At 42.4% G+C, this 19,427-nt stretch overlaps 1 protein-coding gene across 10 annotated transcripts in view; it reads left to right on the top strand.

Moving 5' to 3' along the window:
• The window catches only part of LOC144499695 (putative E3 ubiquitin-protein ligase HERC1), a 297,885-nt gene that overhangs the window by 244,131 nt on the left and 34,327 nt on the right, over nt 1-19,427 (top strand). For all 10 annotated transcript variants that reach the window (XM_078222046.1, XM_078222037.1, XM_078222064.1 and 7 more), the window contains 5 exons: nt 4,210-4,348; nt 12,730-12,911; nt 13,358-13,513; nt 16,317-16,439; nt 18,246-18,348. In XM_078222046.1, coding sequence (XP_078078172.1) covers nt 4,210-4,348; nt 12,730-12,911; nt 13,358-13,513; nt 16,317-16,439; nt 18,246-18,348 — 703 coding nt within the window. The remainder of the gene's footprint in view (nt 1-4,209; nt 4,349-12,729; nt 12,912-13,357; nt 13,514-16,316; nt 16,440-18,245; nt 18,349-19,427) is intronic.

The raw sequence follows: 19,427 nt of genomic DNA, 5'->3' as shown, positions 1-19,427 counted from the left end.
AGGCCACATTTGGAGTACTGCGTCCAGTTCTGGTCGCCACATTACCAGAAGGACGTGGAGGCTTTAGAGAGAGTGCAGAGAAGGTTTACCAGGATGTTGCCTGGTATGGAGGGTCTTGGCTATGAGGAGAGATTGGGTAACCTGGGCTTGTTCTCCCTGGAAAGACGGAGAATGAGGGGAGACCTAATAGAGGTGTACAAAATTATGAAGGGTATAGATAGGATGAACAGTGGGAAGCTTTTTCCCAGGTCGGAGGTGACGATCACGAGGGATCACGGGCTCAAGGAGAGAGGGGCGAGGTATAACTCAGATACCAGAGGGACGCTTTTTTACACAGAGAGTGGTGGGGGCCTGGAATGCGCTGGCATTGTTTAAGACTTACCTGGATAGTCACATGAGCAGTCTGGGAATGGAGGGATACAAACGAATGGTCTAGTTGGACCAATGAGCGGCACAGGCTTGGAGGGCCGTAGGGCCTGTTTCCTGTGCTGTACTGTTCTTTGTTCTTTATTCTTTGCTGGCCACAATCATCCAATCCTCCTTGGATGCAAGGGTGATGCCAAAGAACTGGAGGATTACAAGTGTTACAATGCTTATTTATAAAAGGGGAGATGGAAAAGCCTGGCAATGACAGGACAATCAGTTTAACCTTAGTGGTCGGAAAGAATAATCCAGGAGAAAATTAACAGCTGCTTAAACAAGCATGGAGTAATAAAAAAAGGACACATCGTGTTTGCAGGGACAGAGGCAGGCATTCCTAATAAGTGTTTTGGGGTATTTTACTGCTTTAAATGTGTTATATAAATGCAAGTTGTTCTCTGACAAATAAGGAAAAATGGCAGCTGACTACAATCAGCTTAGATACATTCCCAGTACAATCAAAAGATTGGTCTTTCAGATTTAAATAGGCACAGAGTAACTACAACTGTGTTCATAAAGAAGACAGTTAAGAAAACCATGCTAAGGGAAGCATAATTCAGAATGAAATTACCAAGCACCTGGACAAGCATGGACTAATCATACACAGTTGACATGAGGGTGCAAAGTACATGATAAACTTAAGCAACTTAATTGATTTGTTTTACACAGCCAAAAAGTAAAGAATGTGATATTAGAGGATCCATGCATGGATAATGAGGAAGCTAGGGGACAGACTGCAATGAGTAGTGATATCTGATTTACCAATGGCAGCTACCAGATGATCTAAGCCATAAATCTCAAATGATTTGAATGTATAGAAGGAATGACATTGACATTTGCTTATGTCAAATTATGAGGAGGAATACCAGAGGACATGGGCTCACAGGGTGTACCCTAGAACAAGGGAAGGAATTATATTCTAAATGCTATGTTTCTGAACAGAGGCATAGTGAAAAAAAACAGATCTAGGGCTGAACAAAGAAAATTACAGCACAGGAACTGGCCCTTCAGCCCTCCAAGCCTGCACCGACCATGCTGCCCGACTTAACAAAACCCCCTACGCTTCCAGGGACCATATCCCTCTATTCCCGTCTCATTCATGTACTTGTCAAGACGCCCCTTAAAAGTCACTACCGTATCCGCTTCCACTACCTCCCCCGGCAACGAGTTCCAGGCACCCACCACTCTCTGTGTAAAAAAATCAGCCTCATACATCTCTTTTAAAACTTGCCCCTCGCACCTTAAACCTATGCCCCCTAGTAATTGACTCTTCCACCCTGTGAAAAAGCTTCTGACTATCCACTCTGTCCATGCCTCTCATAATCTTGTAGACTTCTATCAGGTCTCCCCTCAACCTCCGGCGCTCCAGTGAGAACAAACCAAGTTTCTCCAACCTCTCTTAGCTAATGCCCTCCATACCAGGCAACATCCTGGTAAATCTTTTCTGCACCCTCTCCAAAGCCTCCACATCCTTCTGGTAGTGTAGCGACCAGAATTGAACACTATATTCCAATGTATACGCTTTGGCTGCATACACTTAATTTCCTGTAGAAAGATGGGATGAGAAACACAATAAATAAACCAGTGAGATTGAGATTTATCCATGCGGCATTGAAGATAAGATCAAGGAAGTAATATGGGCGGCACAGTGGTTAGCACTGCTGCTTCACAGCACCAGGGACCTGGGTTCGATTCCCGGCTTGGGTCACTGTCTGTGCGGAGTCTGCATGTTCTCTCCATGTCTGCATGAGTTTCCTCCGGGTGCTCCGGTTTCCTCCCACAGTCCAAAGATGTGCAGGTTAGATGGTTTGACCATGCTAAATTCTCCCTCAGTGTATACGAACAGGTGCCAGAGTGTGGCGACTAGGGGATTTTCACTGTAACTTCATTGGAGTTGGGGACCAAGTGTAGTGTGTCAAAATTTGCAGGTGACACTAAGATGAGTGGCAGAGCAAAGTGTTCAGAGAATACTGAAAGTATGCAAAGGGATATAGATAGCCTAAGTGAGTGGGCAAGGGTCTGGCAGATGGAATACAATGTTTGTAAATGTGAGGTCATCCATTTTGGTTGGAATAGCAGCAAATTGGACTATTATTTAAATGGTAAAAAAATTGCAGCATGCTGCAGTGCAGAGGGACCTGGGCATCCTTGTGCATGAATCACAAAAAGTTGGTTTGCAGGTACAGCAGGTAATTCAGAAGGCAAATGGAATTTTGTCCTTCATTGCTAGAGCGACGGAGTTTAAAAACAGGGAGGTTAGGTTGCAGCTGTATAAGGTGCTGGTGAGGCCACACCTGGAGTACTGTGTACAGTTTTGGTCTCCTTACTTGAGAAAGGATATACTGGCACTGGAGGGGGTACAGAGGAGATTCACTATGTTGATTCCGGAGTTGAGAGAGTTGGCTTATAAGGAGAGTCTGAGTAGACTGGGACTATACTCATTAGAATTCAGAAGAATGAGAGGTGCTCTTATAAAAACATATAAGATTATGAAGGGAATAGATAAGATACAAGAAGGGAGGTTGTTTCCACTGGCAAATAAAACTAGAACTAGGGGGCATGGCTCAAAATAAGGGGGAGCAGATTTAGGACTGAATTGAGGAGGAATAACTTCACCCAAAAGTTTGTGAATCTGTGGAATTCTCTGCCCAGTGAAGCAGTTGAGGCTACCTCATTGAATGTTTTTAAGGCAAGGATAGATAGTTTTTTGAACAGTAAAGGGTTATGATGAGCGGGCGGGTAAGTGGAGCTGAGTCCACAAAAAGATCAACCATGATCTTATTGAATGGCAGAGCAGGCTTAAGGGGCCAGATGGCCTATTCCTGCTCCCAGTTCCTATGTTCTATGTTCTTATGTTCCGTGTTTTTGTAAGCCTACTTGTGACTAAGAAATAAACTTTAACTTTAAACTTTGGAACTTGTGCATGACATTGCTCGACCACATTGAATTTTATTTCATGTAGTTCAGGACGCTGCACCCTATAAGCAAAATTGGAGCCATGGGGGGTTCACTAAAATGATAGCAAGAATGGAATAGTTGAATAGTTGTAAAGAAAAGCTCAAAATATTAGGGGCAGATAAGGTACTAATTATATCTTCCATGTTAGATGATCTATATCCATGCAATTATGCAAACATAGGTGTTATGACCTAGTTAGGGACCAGTAACATTTTGTTTAAGATGGGCAACATTTGAAATCCCAGTAGCTCACTGAGGGTATAATGCCACAAGATTCTGCAGTTTTAAACAAACAGGAAAAAAAATACAAGTGTCAACAAAACAAACAGTCAATACTATCTATCTCGTACTCTAACATCTAGAAATGAGGTAACCGCGAATCAACAGACAAACTGCAGTCAAACACAAACCACAAACTGCACACTAAATGGCAATCGCAACCAAGATAGATTCCACAAGTTTCCCAGCAACCCACCAATAGAATTGAAGAATAAAACAAAGAGAGTTGTGTATTTGAAGGAACTTTGGATCCATCCTAGATTTTGCTCAATAGAGCAACTTATTCCTTTGCTGTCTTGGTTCATATATTGATGATGTGGAGATGCCGGCGTTTGACTGGGGTAAACACAGTAAGAAGTTTAACAACACCAGGTTATTTAACAGCACCAGGTTAACATTCATATATTGATGTCAGATAAACAGTATTATTGTATTTGTTTCAAGCTTCTATCACAGCTACAGAGAACTACTTCATAATTTTAGATAGGTGCCATTTTTAAATGTAACTCTAATAAAATAATTGAATGAATGTTGACTTCTTTTTGTGACTAGGTGGTTTGTGGACAGAACTGTACCTTCCTCGTTCAGGCCAATGGGACAGTTGTAGCTTTTGGGGAAGGTAGCTATGGGCGCCTGGGTCAAGGAAATTCTGATGACCTCCACACTCCTACTGTCATTGCAGCATTGCAGGGTAAGTTCACGCAGAATTGTAACCACATATATCCTGTTAACATTTTGCTTCATACTCCATTAATTTCCAATGCAGAACATAATTAAATACTGAAAACTGTTTTTATATGAAACTTAAGATTCCTGTAAAGGCCTGAAATGCACTGCACGCAAAACAACAGTGAAGGGATTAATATTTAGTTCACTGGAATGTAACCTAAACCTGACACTTCTATTTTGGAAACTGTGTTTAATGTTTAACTTAGTGAGCTCTGTGTTGGATCATCAGTAATCATGTGTAATATATCATCATGTTCTCATTCAATCGCTTTAGACCAGTGAAGCAAGCAGGCCACCTTCCACGAGTCATGTTTGCTAAAGATTAATCATATCTGGCATCTATATTGAATTGGATGTTATGTATATTTCCAGATGGGGAAACTTCAGAGAATAAGCATATGTGAAGCTAATTGTAAAATTTGGTAATTATCCATTTCTTTCTGCAGTCTGGATTACAAAAAAGTGTTGATAGTTGCCAATTTTTTTTATTTTTTCGGATGACATCTTTTATAAAGGAAGCACAACTAAACATGAAAACAAAATTAACTATTGGGAAGCTATCTATATGTAAGCAATGAAAATATTGAGCAGAATTTAATGCAGGTGATGGGGATCTCAACTACTGGTTGGAGAACCAGTGAGGGATCTGCATCATTTTTCCCCAGGAGCCCTGATGCAGTTACCAGGCTGTCAGGCATTTACCTGGGCAGGGTCTGGCCCCCTGTTGGATTGAGACCCCCAACAGGATGGAGATTCTGTCCTATCAGAGACTGGCAGCCCTCCAGTACCGGCAGCACTACCTGGAGCGGTAGCCACTGCCTACAACACATTGAAGCCTTCACCAGGAATCATTGCTGGATCCCTGGAGAGAGCTGAGTGATGCTAAACTAGGATTCTAGCAAGAAAGAGCTGTCGGCATGTCAGGGTATTAAAACCTAGTTTATTTATGGTATGTACTTAGTGAGTTGAAAGGAAGGCATATTTCTCTTCAGGGCTACCTGTCTGCTGCCTATAGAAACTAGCATATGACTGCCTGACAGTGCCAGATCATCATGTGCTTTATAGATTAAAGTAAAGTGTATTTATTAGTCACAAGTAAGGCTTACCTTAACATTGCAATGAAGTTACTGAGAAATTCCCCGAGTCACCACAGTCCGGCGCCTGTTCGGGTCGATGCACCCAACCAGCACATCTTCCAGAATGTGGGAGGAAACCAGAGCACCCGGAGGAAACCCACGCAGACACGAGGAGAATGTGCAAACTCCACACAGTCAGTGACCCAAGCCAGGAATCGAACCCGAGTCCCTGGCGCTGTGAAGCAGCAGTACTAACCACTGTGCTACCATGCTGCCATATCCAATCTGTTAACCTATACTATACCACCCCCAAATACACTATCATCTTTCCAACAGCAATATGAAACTATGGCTGCGATCTTTCTTTCTCACCCTGCCAGTCGATGGCCAGGGCTAGCCGGTAAGATTGCAAGAGAGCCGAGAAATTGAAGGCACGCCCGATTTCTCACCCCTCGTGATCTTACCAGCACCGGATATTCGACAAGATCAGCCTCGCGCCCAGAGAGGGTACGAAGCTGATTGTAATATTTAAACGTTATGTTAAATAGCATTTAAATATTACAAGTGAGCCCAGGACATATCATCCTGCCATTTGTGCTGTTGTCTTGCCCACGACACAGACATTTCAAAATGATAACAGAACAAGTCCTGCCTTTTGTACCATTTTGATGGGCTTCAGTGAGCGGAAACTCACCATATTTGGGCCTGCAAGACAAGTGGACTTTCTCTACACCTTGACATATGGTGAACATTTGCTCGGGTAGGACAAGCTGACCAAAACAATGCTATGTTGAGAACTGTTGTTGGTAAGATCTAGTTATTGGGTCTGGACTAGTCAGGAGGGAGTGAATGGATCTATCTGAGACCCGGAAGACATGGGTATCAATGATCCGATTCTTGTGAGGCCCCACAAAGGAAGGAAGAGAACCAACTTGAATTGGTTATGTGTGGTTGAGAAGACCCAAGGTCATTCAGAACTGCTGAAAAATCTTGTGGCACTTCTCCTAAGCAGTAGTCTCTTTGTAGGCACTTGAGACTAGATAACGAGTTGGGATGGGGCAGTGACTGTTTTTGCAGTGCAGGCATTGCTACCCGTCTGCAATGAATGTCTCATTAGGTTTCCTGACCAGGTGTCGTACCAGGCCAGAATCATGGTCAATGTGGACCATGGGTGTTCATCATATGACACCAACAATAGGCTAAATTGGTGCTACCACCACTGCTACCATGTTGTAGGACATGCTAAGCTAGGACTCCAACAAGGAAGAGCTGTAGGCTTCCCAGCGTGTTAACTTAAAACCTAGTTTATTTACACTATTTGCATTGTATATATAGTGAGTTACAGGGAAGGCATAGCTTCCTTCAGGACTACCTGTGAGCTGCCTACATTATCTAACATGGTGTCAATGCCACATCATGGTGTGACCCATAGATTAGCATTAGCATATCCATTCTTTTATGCAATGCTATGGAGGTACAGGAGGCATCGGGTTTGTGGGGAGGAGGTTGCTGGTGAGGTGGGGGATCAGATGCAAGGCGGGGTGCTGATTTTCAACAACCCTCATCCTGCCACCTTTCCAATGTTGGGTTCCTCAAGCAGGCTTTGAATGCCTGTGAATGAGGGATATTCCTGGTACGCAAGCTCATAACCTCAACTGGGTTTGTTGGGCAGGTTTCTGGAGGCATGGAAGACCAGTGCGAGTCTAGTTTAATCCTAAGCCACCACAAAAATTCAGACAGCACAGACATAATTGGATTGAGGTGGTTCAATAACCTAGCCTAATTGTCTTCTTGCTGCTAACAGCCATGGTTCCCATGTCAGACATTTTCCACCAATCACTTAATGTGATTTGCTTGGGTGGCTACGTATCCAACTCCCAGCTTCCACTGCTGAGGGTTGGCTGCGGGGCCACCAAAGCAATTCACTGGGCCCACCGGCACCTTGCCCACCCAGTTGACATGACTAAATTCTGCCCTCTGTGTCTAATTTGTTTGTTGCATTACCTAAGTGTCATGCTTGGAAATGACAAATGGGCTTAAATTTTGCACTCATCATGCATGTGTAATTTCACCATGGACATTTTATCCCAACCTGGATCGAGGTTGTAGCAAAAATGTGAAGGCCGATTGGCTTCCTGCCAACTGAACTACAGCCATGTCAAATCACTTTTAATTGACTCCTTAATGGGCTTAATTGCCCACTTGGTTGTCAATGGCACACCATCGTCAAAGCAGTCATGGTAGACTGGTATGGAAGGTGAAGTCACACGGGATCAGGAGAGCTGGCAAGATGGATACAGAACTGGCTTGGCCATAGAAGACAGAGGGTAGCAGTAGAGGAGTGCTTTTCTGAATGGAAGGCTGTGACTAGCGGTGTTCCACAGGGATCAATTCTGGGAACTTTGTTGTTCGTAGTATATATAAATAATTTGAAGGAAAATTTAGCTGGTCTGATTAAGTTCGCAGACCACACAAAAATTGGTGCAGTTGCGGATAGTGAAGAGGATTGTGAGAGGATACTGCAAGATGTAGGCCAGTTGGAGACTTGGGCGGAAAAATGGCAGATGGGGTTTAATTCGTACAAATGTGAGATAATGCATTTTGGAAGGTCCAATGCATGTAGGAATTATACAGTAAATGATAGAACCCTTAGGAGTATTGACAGGCAGAGAGATCTGAGTGTACATGTCCATCAATCACTGAAAGTGGCAATGCAGGTGGATAACGTAGTCAAGAAAGCATATGGCATGCTTGCCTTCATCAGTCAGGGCATTGAATATAAAAATTGGCAGGTCATGCTGCAACTGTACAGAACCTTAGTTAGGCCTCATTTAGAATATTGTGTACAGTTCTGGTCGCCACACTACCAGAAGGACATGGATGCTTTGGAGAGGGTACAGAAGAGGTTTATCAGGATGTTGTCTGGTCAGGAGTGTATTAGCTATGAGGAGAGGTTGGATAAACTCGGTTTGTTCTCACTGGAACAATGGAGGTTCAGGTGTGTCCTGCTAGAGGTTTACAAGATTGAGTGGCATGGACAGAGTGGATAGTCAGATGCTCTTTCCGAGGGTAGAAAAGTCAAGTACTAGGGAACATAGGTTTAAGGTGCATGGGGAAAAGTTTAGAGGGAATGTGCGAGGCAAGTCTTTTACGCAGAGGGTGGAAGGTGCTTCCTGGGGAGGGGGTGGGAGCAGGTACAATAATGGCATTTAAGGGGCAACTAGACAAATACATGAATAGGATGAAAATGGAAGGATACTGACTCCGTAAGTGCGTACGGTTTTAGTTTAGACAGGCATTGTGATCGGCGCAGCCTTGGAGGACCGAAGGGCCTGTTCCTATGCTGTACTTTTCTTTGTCCTTTGACATCTTCTCGTGCGATTTCATGCGCCGTCAGGTCAGGCCAGGCCTGCAACCACTTAAACCACAAAATTCTGACCATGGAAAGGGATCATTTCACATTTGTCAATTGTCAAATAAACCTGTCAGGAAGACCCAATAAATTGTAATATTTCTGTTGGTAATATTCTGGTCGTTGGGATATGTGAATGGTAATTAATGCAAATGACAGAGTGACTATGTGAATCTAAACTGGGGGTTTGATATGGTAAAAGGGCCAGGAGGATTTCAAACAGATGTTTATTTAAGGTAATTTAGTAAGGATGGTTACAAAACAGATTTGAATGGATTATTGTGATTCAAAGGAGAAGATAGCAAAGTGTGAAAGAAAAGGTGCCATAAATAAAGCTTGGACAGAGTGAGTTTACTTTTCTTTTAAATTCTAAAAGCTAAAGTTAAGAGACTAAATGAATCAATTCTGGGTAAGAGCAGTTCACAAGAGACTGGGTGAGACCATGGAGAGATCAAAGGGAAAGAATGTATTTAAGAAGATACGGAAACCTGTGAAAGGGGCTGGTTTTTTTCGGTCTCAGTAGACAGCAGGAAACACTGGTTAAACTCCCAGCAAATGGTGTGAATGAAGCCAGATCTGAAAAGCTAAGTGGTTTTAACCTGATCAGCCATGCGTAGTGGTCCATTTTGGCAGGTCAAATGGGCTGAAGGAGTACAATATAAAGGGAAAGACTCTTAGTACTGTAGAGGATCAGAAGGACCTTGGTGTCCGGGTCCATAGGACTCTGAAATCGGCCCCACAGGTGGAGGAGGTGGTTAAGAAGGCGTATGGTGTGCTGGCCTTTATCAATCGAGGGATTGAGTTTAGGAGTCCGGGGATAATGATGCAGCTATATAAGACCCTCGTCTGACCCCACTTGGAGTACTGTGCTCAGTTCTGGTCGCCACATTACAAGAAGGATGTGGAAATGATTGAAAGGGTGCAGAGGCGATTTACAAGGATGTTGCCTGGATTGAGTGGCATGCCTTATGAGGATAGGCTGAGGGAGCTCGGTCTTTTCTCCTTGGAGAGACATAGGATGAGAGGAGACCTGATAGAGGTATATAAGATGTTGAGAGGCATAGATCGGGTGGACTCTCAGAGGCTTTTTCCCCAGGGTGGAAATGGCTGCTATGAGCGGACACAGGTTTAAGGTGCTGGGGTGTAGGTACAGGGGAAATGTTAGGGGGAAGTTTTTCACACAGGGTGGTGGGCGAGTGGAATCGGCAGCCGTCAGTGGTGGTGGAGGCAAACTCAATAGGGTCTTTTAAGAGACTCCTGGATGAGTACATGGGACTTAATAGGATGGAGGGTTACAGGTAGGCCTAAAAGGTAGGGATATGTTTGGCACAACTTGTGGGGCCGAAGGGCCTGTTTTGTGCTGTAGTTTTTTCTGTTTCTATGATCAAAATGAATGGAGGAACAGGTTCGAAGGGCCGAATGGGTTATTCCTACTTCTATTTTCTATGTATGTTAACCTCAAGAGGGCATCCCAAGGAAGAAATAAAGGCACTGTATGGTAAAAAATTTTTAATGTAATTCTTACACAGGATGTGGGCATCGCTGGCAAGGCCAGCATTTGTTGTCCATCACAAATTTCCCTTTAGAATGTGGTGGTCAGCCGCTTTCTTGAATACTGCAGGCCATGTGGTGTAGGCAGCATGGTGGCACAGTGGTTAGCACTGCTGCCTCACAGCACCAGGGACCCGGTTCGATTCCTGGCTTGGGTCACTGTCTGTGCAGAGTTTGCATATTCTCCCTGTGTTTGTATGGGTTTCCTCTGTGTGCCCTGCTTTCCTTCCACAGTGCGAAAGATATGCTGGTTAGGTGCATTGGCCGTGCTAAATTCTCTCTCAGTGTACCCGAATAGGCGCCGGAGTGTGGCGACTAGGGGATTTTCACATTAAATGTAAATCTACTTGTGACTAATAAATAAACTTTCTTTTAAAAGATACACCTATCGTGTTATTAGGAGGGATTTCAAGGGTTTTGACCCAGTGACAGTAAAGAAACGGTAATATAGTTCCAAGTCAGGACAGTGTGTGAAGTCTGCAAAGGGATATAGATAGTCTAAGTGAGTGGGCGAGGGTCTGGCAGATGGAGTACAATGTTGGTAAATGTGAGGTCATCCATTTTGGTCGGAATAACAGCAAAATGGACTATTATTTAAATGGTAAAAAATTGCAACATGCTGCTGTGCAGAGGGACCTGGGTGTCCTTGTGCAGGAATCTCAAGGAGTTGGTTTGCAGGTGCAGCAGGTCATTAAGAAGGCAAATGGAATTTTGTCCTTCATTGCTAGAGGGATGGAGTTTAAAAACGGCGAGGTTATTTTGCAGCTGTACAAGGTGCTGGTGAGGCCACAACTGGAGTACTGTGTGAAAGTACTTGAGAAAGGATATACTAGCACTGGAGGGGGTGCAGAGGAGATTCACTAGGTTGATTCTGGAGTTGAGAGGGTTGGCTTATGAGGAGAGACTGAGTAGACTCGATGGCTATACGCATTGGAATTCAGAAGAATGAAGGGAGATCTTATAGAAACATATAAGATTATGAAAGGAGTAGATAAGATAGAAGAAGGGAAGTTGTTTCCACTGGCAGGTGAAACTAGAACTAGGGGGCATAGCCTCAAAATAAGGGGAAGCAGATTTAGGACTGAGTTGAGGAAAAATTTCTTCACACAAAGGGTTGTGAATCTGTGGAATTCCCTGCCCAGTGAAGCTGTTGAGGCTACCTCATTGAATGTTTTTAGATAGATACATTTTTGAACAGTAAAGGAATTAAGGGTTATGGTGAGTGGGCAGGTAAGTGGACCTGCTTCTAGTTCTTATGTGAATTGGAGGGGAACTGCAGGTGATGCAGTTCCTATGCATCTGCCACCCATGTCCTTCTAGGTGGTAGATATTGTGCATTTCAGATGCACTGTGGAAGAAATCTTGGTGAGTTGCTACAGTGCATCTCGTGTATATGGTATACATAGCTGCCACTGAGCATTGGTGGTGAAAGAAGTGAATGTTTAATGTCATGCCAATCAAGCTTTGTCCTGGTTGGTGTTAAGCTTCTTGAGTGCTGTTGGAGCCGCATGTGCAGAGTATTTTGTCACATTCATGACTCTTGCCTTGTACATCATGTACAAGCTTTGAGCGGAGATACTACCTGCAGAATTCCCAGCCTCTGATTTACTCTTCTAGCCATAGTATTTATATGGCTAGTCCGGTTCAGGTCTGGTAAATGGTATCCCTGAGGATGTTGATGGTCGAGAACTCAGTGATGGCAATGCCATTGAATGTCAAAGAGTAGGTGATTCTCTCTTTTTGATAACGGTTGTTACCTGGCTAGTTAGCAGTTCCCATTATCTTGACCGAATTGCCATTGATGAAAATCCAGCAATTTACATTTTTAATGCCTTCCTTACAAAAGTTCCTTTTGAAGTGGACCTTGACACTTCGAGGTGAGAAATTCCATGCGATATGACAGGGCAAATCTGCAGTACAATCCATATGAGAACTTTCCAGAGGCATGGTCAATTTACAATACCAGGCATCAGGTGACTGGTGGTGGCCATCTTTTGTCAGTGTCTTGTATTTTTTTTGAAAGATCTGGTCCTCTCTGAACAATTCAATATCTTTTTGGTTAGCTAGTAAAGTTATAGGTAGATCTCAGTCACAATTTCCTGTCGTCATGACAATATTATGTTTCCAAGTGTTTTTGAATAAACAATCTAATGCTTTTCCTTCATTAATTTAATATACAAAAATGTTTATTACATGTCATAAATGTATTTATGAATGTATATTGTTTCAGAGCAGGTTTATCTTGTGTTTGTTCATTGTCCACCTTGGTTTCAGCAATACTCATCATTTTTGTTTCTTTTGCAGGTTATGTTGTGACACGACTAGCCACTTCATGTGGATCTGATGGCCATTCTATGGCTCTAACTGAGAGTGGGGAAGTTTTTAGCTGGGGAGATGGTGATTATGGAAAACTTGGGCATGGAAACAGTGAAAGACAGCGCCGACCTAGACAAATTGAAGCACTGCAAGGAGAGGATGTTGTGCAGGTATACCCACACTATTTCACTCAATTAAAAGAAGGAAGTAGCATTTTTGATAAGCTGCTTTTATATTTTCCATCTTCTTCCAGGTACTCTGTTACCATATGTGGCTGAGAGAGTAGGTGCAGACTTACTTTTAATGCCAGGATTGTGCAATAGTGGCCTTGAATAACCTCCCTTGAGCTTCTGTTTCCACCTCCCTTCAAGTCTTCCACCTCTATGAAGTGGTAATATCTGGCCCATTGCTGAGATAATATAGCGTATTTTATGAGCAATTGCAAAATATGTTTGATCCTACGTGCAACGATTCCAACCCCACTATCCATCAAGCTGATTAAAATTTTTTGCAACCTTTGTAACAGTACAATATTTCAGCAAATACTTCCAATTATGTTTCCCCCCCCCCCCCCAAAAAAAAAATGACTGAATAATCTTTCCTTCTGTTTGGATAGCTCTCCTGTGGATTTAAACATTCAGCTGTGGTAACAGTTGATGGAAAACTCTTCACATTCGGGAGTGGAGATTATGGAAGGTTGGGTCTCAGGAGCACATCTAACAAAATGCTACCTGAAAAGGTGACTGCACTGGAGGATTATTCAATAGGACAGGTACTGTTAACTGTACTCATTTGATCAAAAAAATCTATATAAAGCACCAATAAAACGTATCGCTTTGATACAGAAAGAAGTGCTTTCTTTTTATACATTGTGATGGAACCTGAGGTTATTGCTCACTGCTTGTTAAATCAAAGCTTAGCCTGTCTTCAATCATGTGACCTATCTTCAACTTGCATGTTTTTTGCAACGTGACTGGAATAATTGATATCTGACATGCTGTGGAATTCATTCCTTAACCCTCCTTTCCTTTCAGGATCCTCCTTGGAACACACCTTTCTTATCAAGGTTTTGATAGTTCCTTCTTTGGTTTAATGTTCGTTGTTTTTTCCTTACACCACTGCAATTTCTTGCATTTCTTTCCTATTCTGAAGGAACATAAATGTATGTTCTCATGATTGTGTAGTAAAGGGAGGCTGAACTTGCATGATTCAGGCCTTTAATGAAATACTTAAATTACAACATGTATATGTTTTTTAATGCCTGCAATGTAGGAATGGTTTATTTGTTAGTAATTTTAATATAACTTGAATTCAATTAAATATTCCACCCACTGCTTCCCTGTTGCTGAATTTGTTTGTCTATTTTGTTGCTACATGACTGCTACTTGCATGTTTTTAACCTGATTACATAAATGAACTTTATTCATATATGAATTTTTCAATATAAGTGACCCTGCAATTAGCCCTTGGGCTACAAATGTGTGTATTAAACCAAATACACTTACTTTTTTCATGATTTTAGAAAATCCTAAAGAGCTTCACAACCCACCAAGTATTTTTGAAGTATAGCCACTGTTCTAAGATAGGCAAGCGTGGCAACCAAGTAGTGTACACCATGGTTCCACAAACAGCACATTATCTGTTTTAGAGATATTAGTTAAAGGATAAAGACATTTCAAGAACTCCTCTGGTCCTCACTAAATAGTGCCATGGGATCTTTTGTCCAGCTGATTGGACTCATGAAGCCTCAATTTTGTATAATCTCTAACAACGTAGCACTCCCTCAGTTTCTGCACTGAAGGACCAACAAAGATTATTATACTCAAGTCTCTGGCACGTGACTTGAACCTAGGACCTTCTAACGTGAATTAGCTACCACAAGCCAAAACAGACATCAAGAACTAACCATGTAACCAGGTGCCATTCCTTTCCATTTGTTCAGTCTGTGGCTATGCTAAAATAAGATGCCCGGGGCCTTTGCCCAATTTAACCTATAGACATTCCACTAAGGATGGTTACTTTATTTGACAGGTGAATATCCCTATCCCCTAAACGGAAAAGAGAAAGTTTGTACTTTCTAATTCTCACTGTCTTCCTCCTCCATCAACTCCAACTCCTCCCCGCAACAATACTTTTCATAGAACATAGAACAGTACAGCACAGAACAGGCCCTTCGGCCCACGATGTTGTGCCGAGCTTTATCTGAAACCAAGATCAAGCTATCCCACTCTCTATCATCCTGGTGTGCTCCATGTGCCTATCCAATAACCGCTTAAATGTTCCTAAAGTGTCTGACTCCACTATCACTGCAGGCAGTCCATTCCACACCCCAACCACTCTCTGCGTAAAGAAACTACCTCTGATATCCTTCCTGTATCTCCCACCACGAACCCTATAGTTATGCCCCCTTGTAATAGCTCCATCCACCCGAGGAAATAGTCTTTTTCAGTCCAGCTATGTAAATAGAAGTGAAAGAACAAAATTCTGGTTTGGGTTATCTGTTCAGTTTCCCAAATCATGCGATCACTTAACTAAATATTGCACATAAAAATGTGTACTCTGGATTATCGGGGTGTGTAGTCCATGTGTAGTAATAACTGGTATCTCTACAAAAGAATGGTCTAGTTTGGACCAGGGAACGGCACGGGCTTGGAGGGCCGAAGGGCCTGTTCCTGTGCTGTATTGTTCTTTGTTTTGTTCTAAGGCAGGAGATCGAATGTAAAAACCCAAAATTTGAGAGTTTGAATTGGTGTCACCTTTGTCACTAATTGCCTAATTGCAGAAAATCGACTCTTTATTCACTATATCAAAAGTTCTAATCATTACTTTTTGCTAGTTTCAGTCATGGCGCAGCATCATAATATATTAGCTCCTGTATAGTCCATATAACTGAAGTTTCTTTCATATTTCTTTTTCATTTCATTCGACATGGGCATCACTGGCTAGCCAGCATTTCTATTGCCCAAACCAAATTGCCTCTGAGAAGGTGGTGGTGAACTGCTGTAGTCCATGGTGGTGTTCCCATGCATCTGCTGCCCTTGTCCTACTAGGTGATGGGGGTCACAGGTTTGGAAAGTGCTGTTGAAGGAACCTTGGTGACCTTATGATCACTAAGGCCTCGAAATCTTGTGCCACAATTCTGCCATATTTGGACGTTGAGTGCAGGTGAAATGGCCAACGAATGAGAGGGTGCTTCCTACTATTTATACCTAATTCCAGGCTTCTGTTAGCAGAAGTTACTGGTCAAGAATTTCATAGAAGTGGTGGCACAAACCACACAATTTGTTTGTCTTTCTTTAAAATATCAGCCTTGTTCAGACCCCATCTGGTGTATTGCATTCAGCTCTGGCCACCAAACCTAGGGAATGATATACTGGCTTTAAAAGGGGTGCAGTGCAATTTTACTAAAATTATACTGTGGTTTAGAGGCTTTGATTGAAGGATCCAGGGGTTGTTGAATAACAAGAGAAACATTGTACAGAGATTTGATTGCTGGCCATATTATTTATTCATTCATTAACTATTTCCACATAAATGTCATAAAACAAAGTTGGAGATTTCCTTTATTTCCTCAGGTGGCTTGTGGGTTGAATCACACCCTTGTTGTCTCATCCGATGGAATGATAGTCTGGTCATTCGGTGATGGAGACTATGGAAAACTGGGATTAGGAGCTTGTACTGTTAAATGCTGTCCCCAGGTGAGAATATAAGTCATATCTTAACCACCACATAAAAAACATGTATACTATCTACTTGTTTAAGTTTGTAGGATGAATACCAGCTTATGTATTCACAATAAAGTATTTACAATATATTTAATCTAATTTGGGAAGAAGTTTCATTTATTTATCATATCTTAGATATTTTAATGTAATGTAGCATCTAATAATAGTAATGAATTTATGCAGTATAAAGCTAATATTTAAAGTTTGTCTGGTAGTATTTTAGAATAGGGTTAGGATTAGTTTTGACATCGGGTTCATTGACTACCTTTAAACTGCATCTCAATAGGAAAAATACAACAGCTTGGAGGGTTGGATCATACTGTAATTTATTAACATAGCAAACGAAAAACACAACTTGAATTGGGGCATGAATTGAAAGCAAAGAGTTATTCATATTTGCTCAAATTTCTAATCCAAATGCTACAACAATAGTGTACCATAATCGTATACCGTTCACCTACTCTATCTCTCATCATGAAAGACTGGTAGTGTAGGTTAATTATTTGGTAACTGTTGTTGCTTGATTTGAATAAAGTAATTGTTCACAAATTGAACCTAACATCATTGTCAGGATGTCATGCAGAATGCCACAATTCTGATGCTCTTTGAATTGTGTGTCATGCTTTGTATTGGGAACTTTAGGTTATTGTGTCACTTGTTAAAAATCTTGACTATTTGGTGGTCTCGCTCATTTACAGAGCATGAAAACTGGAGAATCTTTAGGACTAATTATTTTGCTTAAATTGAGGATGTAATTAGCTTTTGATTCTTACTGTGATAAGTAATTTAATCTCCAGTTATGATTGGTATCAGCCATGGCTAAATTGGTAGCAAGCTTGCCTCTTAGTCAGAAAATAATGGGTTCAAGAGCTTGAGCACAAATCTTTGGGCTAGCATTCCTGTGCAGTACCTAGGGAATGCAGTCTTCCAGATGGTGCGTTAAACTGAGGCCCTGTTTGCCCTGTAGTCATAGCCATAGCTGGTGTTGTTTTCCTTAGAGCAGAGAGATGGCTGATTGAGGTGTACAAAATTATGAGGACTATAGATAGGGTCGATTGGAAGAAACTTTTCCCCTTAGTAGAGAAGTCAATAAGCAGAGGACATAGATTTAAGGTAATGATTTGATTTGATTTATTATTGTCACATGTATTAGCATACAGTGAACAGTTTTGTTTCTTGCACACTATACAGACAACGCATACCATTCAAAGAGAAGGAAAGGAGAGAGTACAGAATGTAGTGTTACAGTCATAGCTAGGGTATAGAGAATGATCAACTTTTAATGCAAGGTAGGTCCATTCAAAAGTCTGGCAGCATGGAAGAAGCTTTCTTGAGTCGGTTGATACGTGACCTCGGACTTTTATATCTTTTTCCCAATGGAAGAAGGTGGAAAAGAGAATGTCCGCAGTGCGTAATGGGCAGTAGATTTAGAGGGATTTGAGGAAAAACATTTTTATCCAAAAGAGTGGGTGGGAATCTGGAACTCACTGCCTGAAAGGGTAACAGAAGTAGGAACCCTCGCAACATTTAATAAGTATTTAGAGGGGTACTTGAAATCCAAAGCATACAAAGCTATGGACCAGTTGAAGGGAAATGGGATTAGAATAGATTGGTGATTGATAGCCAGCACTGACATGATGGACTGAAGGGCCTCTTTCTGTTCTGTAAAACTATAACTCTATGACTTCATTGCTTGTGAAGTGCTTTGGGATGTATTGAGGTTGTGGAAGGTATTATAAACGCAAGTCTTTTTAAAAATCTATGATTTTTACCATGCAGAAAATTGAAAGCCTTTGCAACAAAGGAGTGAAGAAAATAGCTTGTGGAACCCAGTTTTCTGTTGTCCTGACAAAGGATGGGCATGTATACACTTTTGGGCAAGGTATCTTCCTTCCTATCTCGTACAGTAATGGTATTTTAATTATTAAAATGCTGATATGCCAATTACAGAGGTGGTTAGGGGTGAATGCAGTATACTCCAAAGCTATCATGTGAGACATATCTGCACTATGGTGCAATTGGAAAGCATTGGTTATACTGACATTACATAGATCAATGGTGAAGCCAATTCTGGATGCCATGTGGAAAGGTTGTCTGGTATACCCTGGTGGGCATGCTTGCAGTCTGATGTGGAAGGCCCTCCTGTTTGGCACCCTGTGTCCAACAGAGGGACCCACCTATGGCAGGGCTGCCCCCACAAGAAGACATTACCACCCAATCTCCCCAGGGCCTACACAACTGGTGATGATCCTCCTGGGCCTTTGACAGTATCAGCAGTGGCCACTGCTCCTGGTGATTCGGCCCATCGAGTCTGCACCAACTTTCCAACAGAGCATTCCACCCAAGCCCTATCCCTGTAACCCCATATATTTACCCTGCTAATCCTCCTAACCTACGCATTTTGGGCAACTGAGGGGCAATTTAGCATGGTCAATCCACCAGACCTGCAGGTCTTTGTGGGAGGAAGCTAGAGCAAACCCACGAAGACACGGGGAAAATGTGCAAACTCCACACAGATCGCCCAAGGCCAGAATTGAACCCGGGTTCCTGGCACTGCAAGGCAGCCGTGCTAATAACTGTGCAACCGTGCCGCCCATGATGCTGATGGTACCTAAGAGCTGCTGGATTCTGACTGGTTGACAGTTCTCAACGGTGAGACATCTGCCCTGCAGGCCCCGACGACAGGCAGCAGACTGCCAGACTGAATATTGTGCCAGGGCTCGGGAAATGGCTGTGGCTGTGTTGCCACCGGCTCCCCAGCCAGTGGATGGGTCCAATGCCACAATCAGTAAATTCTGCCAATTCTTTCAGCTCTCCGCAACCACAATCTCTTCCCCCCCCCCCCCCCCTCCCCTTTATAATACATGAAAAATCTTGAAACCAAAAGAGAAAATGCTGGAAAATCTCAGCATATCTAGCAGCATCTTAAAGGAGAGAATCTGAAAAACCCAGCCCACCAAT

Source organism: Mustelus asterias, chromosome 1, assembly GCF_964213995.1.
Source record: "Mustelus asterias chromosome 1, sMusAst1.hap1.1, whole genome shotgun sequence".
NCBI classification, from domain to species: Eukaryota; Metazoa; Chordata; class Chondrichthyes; order Carcharhiniformes; family Triakidae; genus Mustelus; species Mustelus asterias.
The sequence above is the reverse complement of the archived record's forward strand: the minus strand, read 5'-3'. Positions and strand labels throughout refer to the sequence as shown.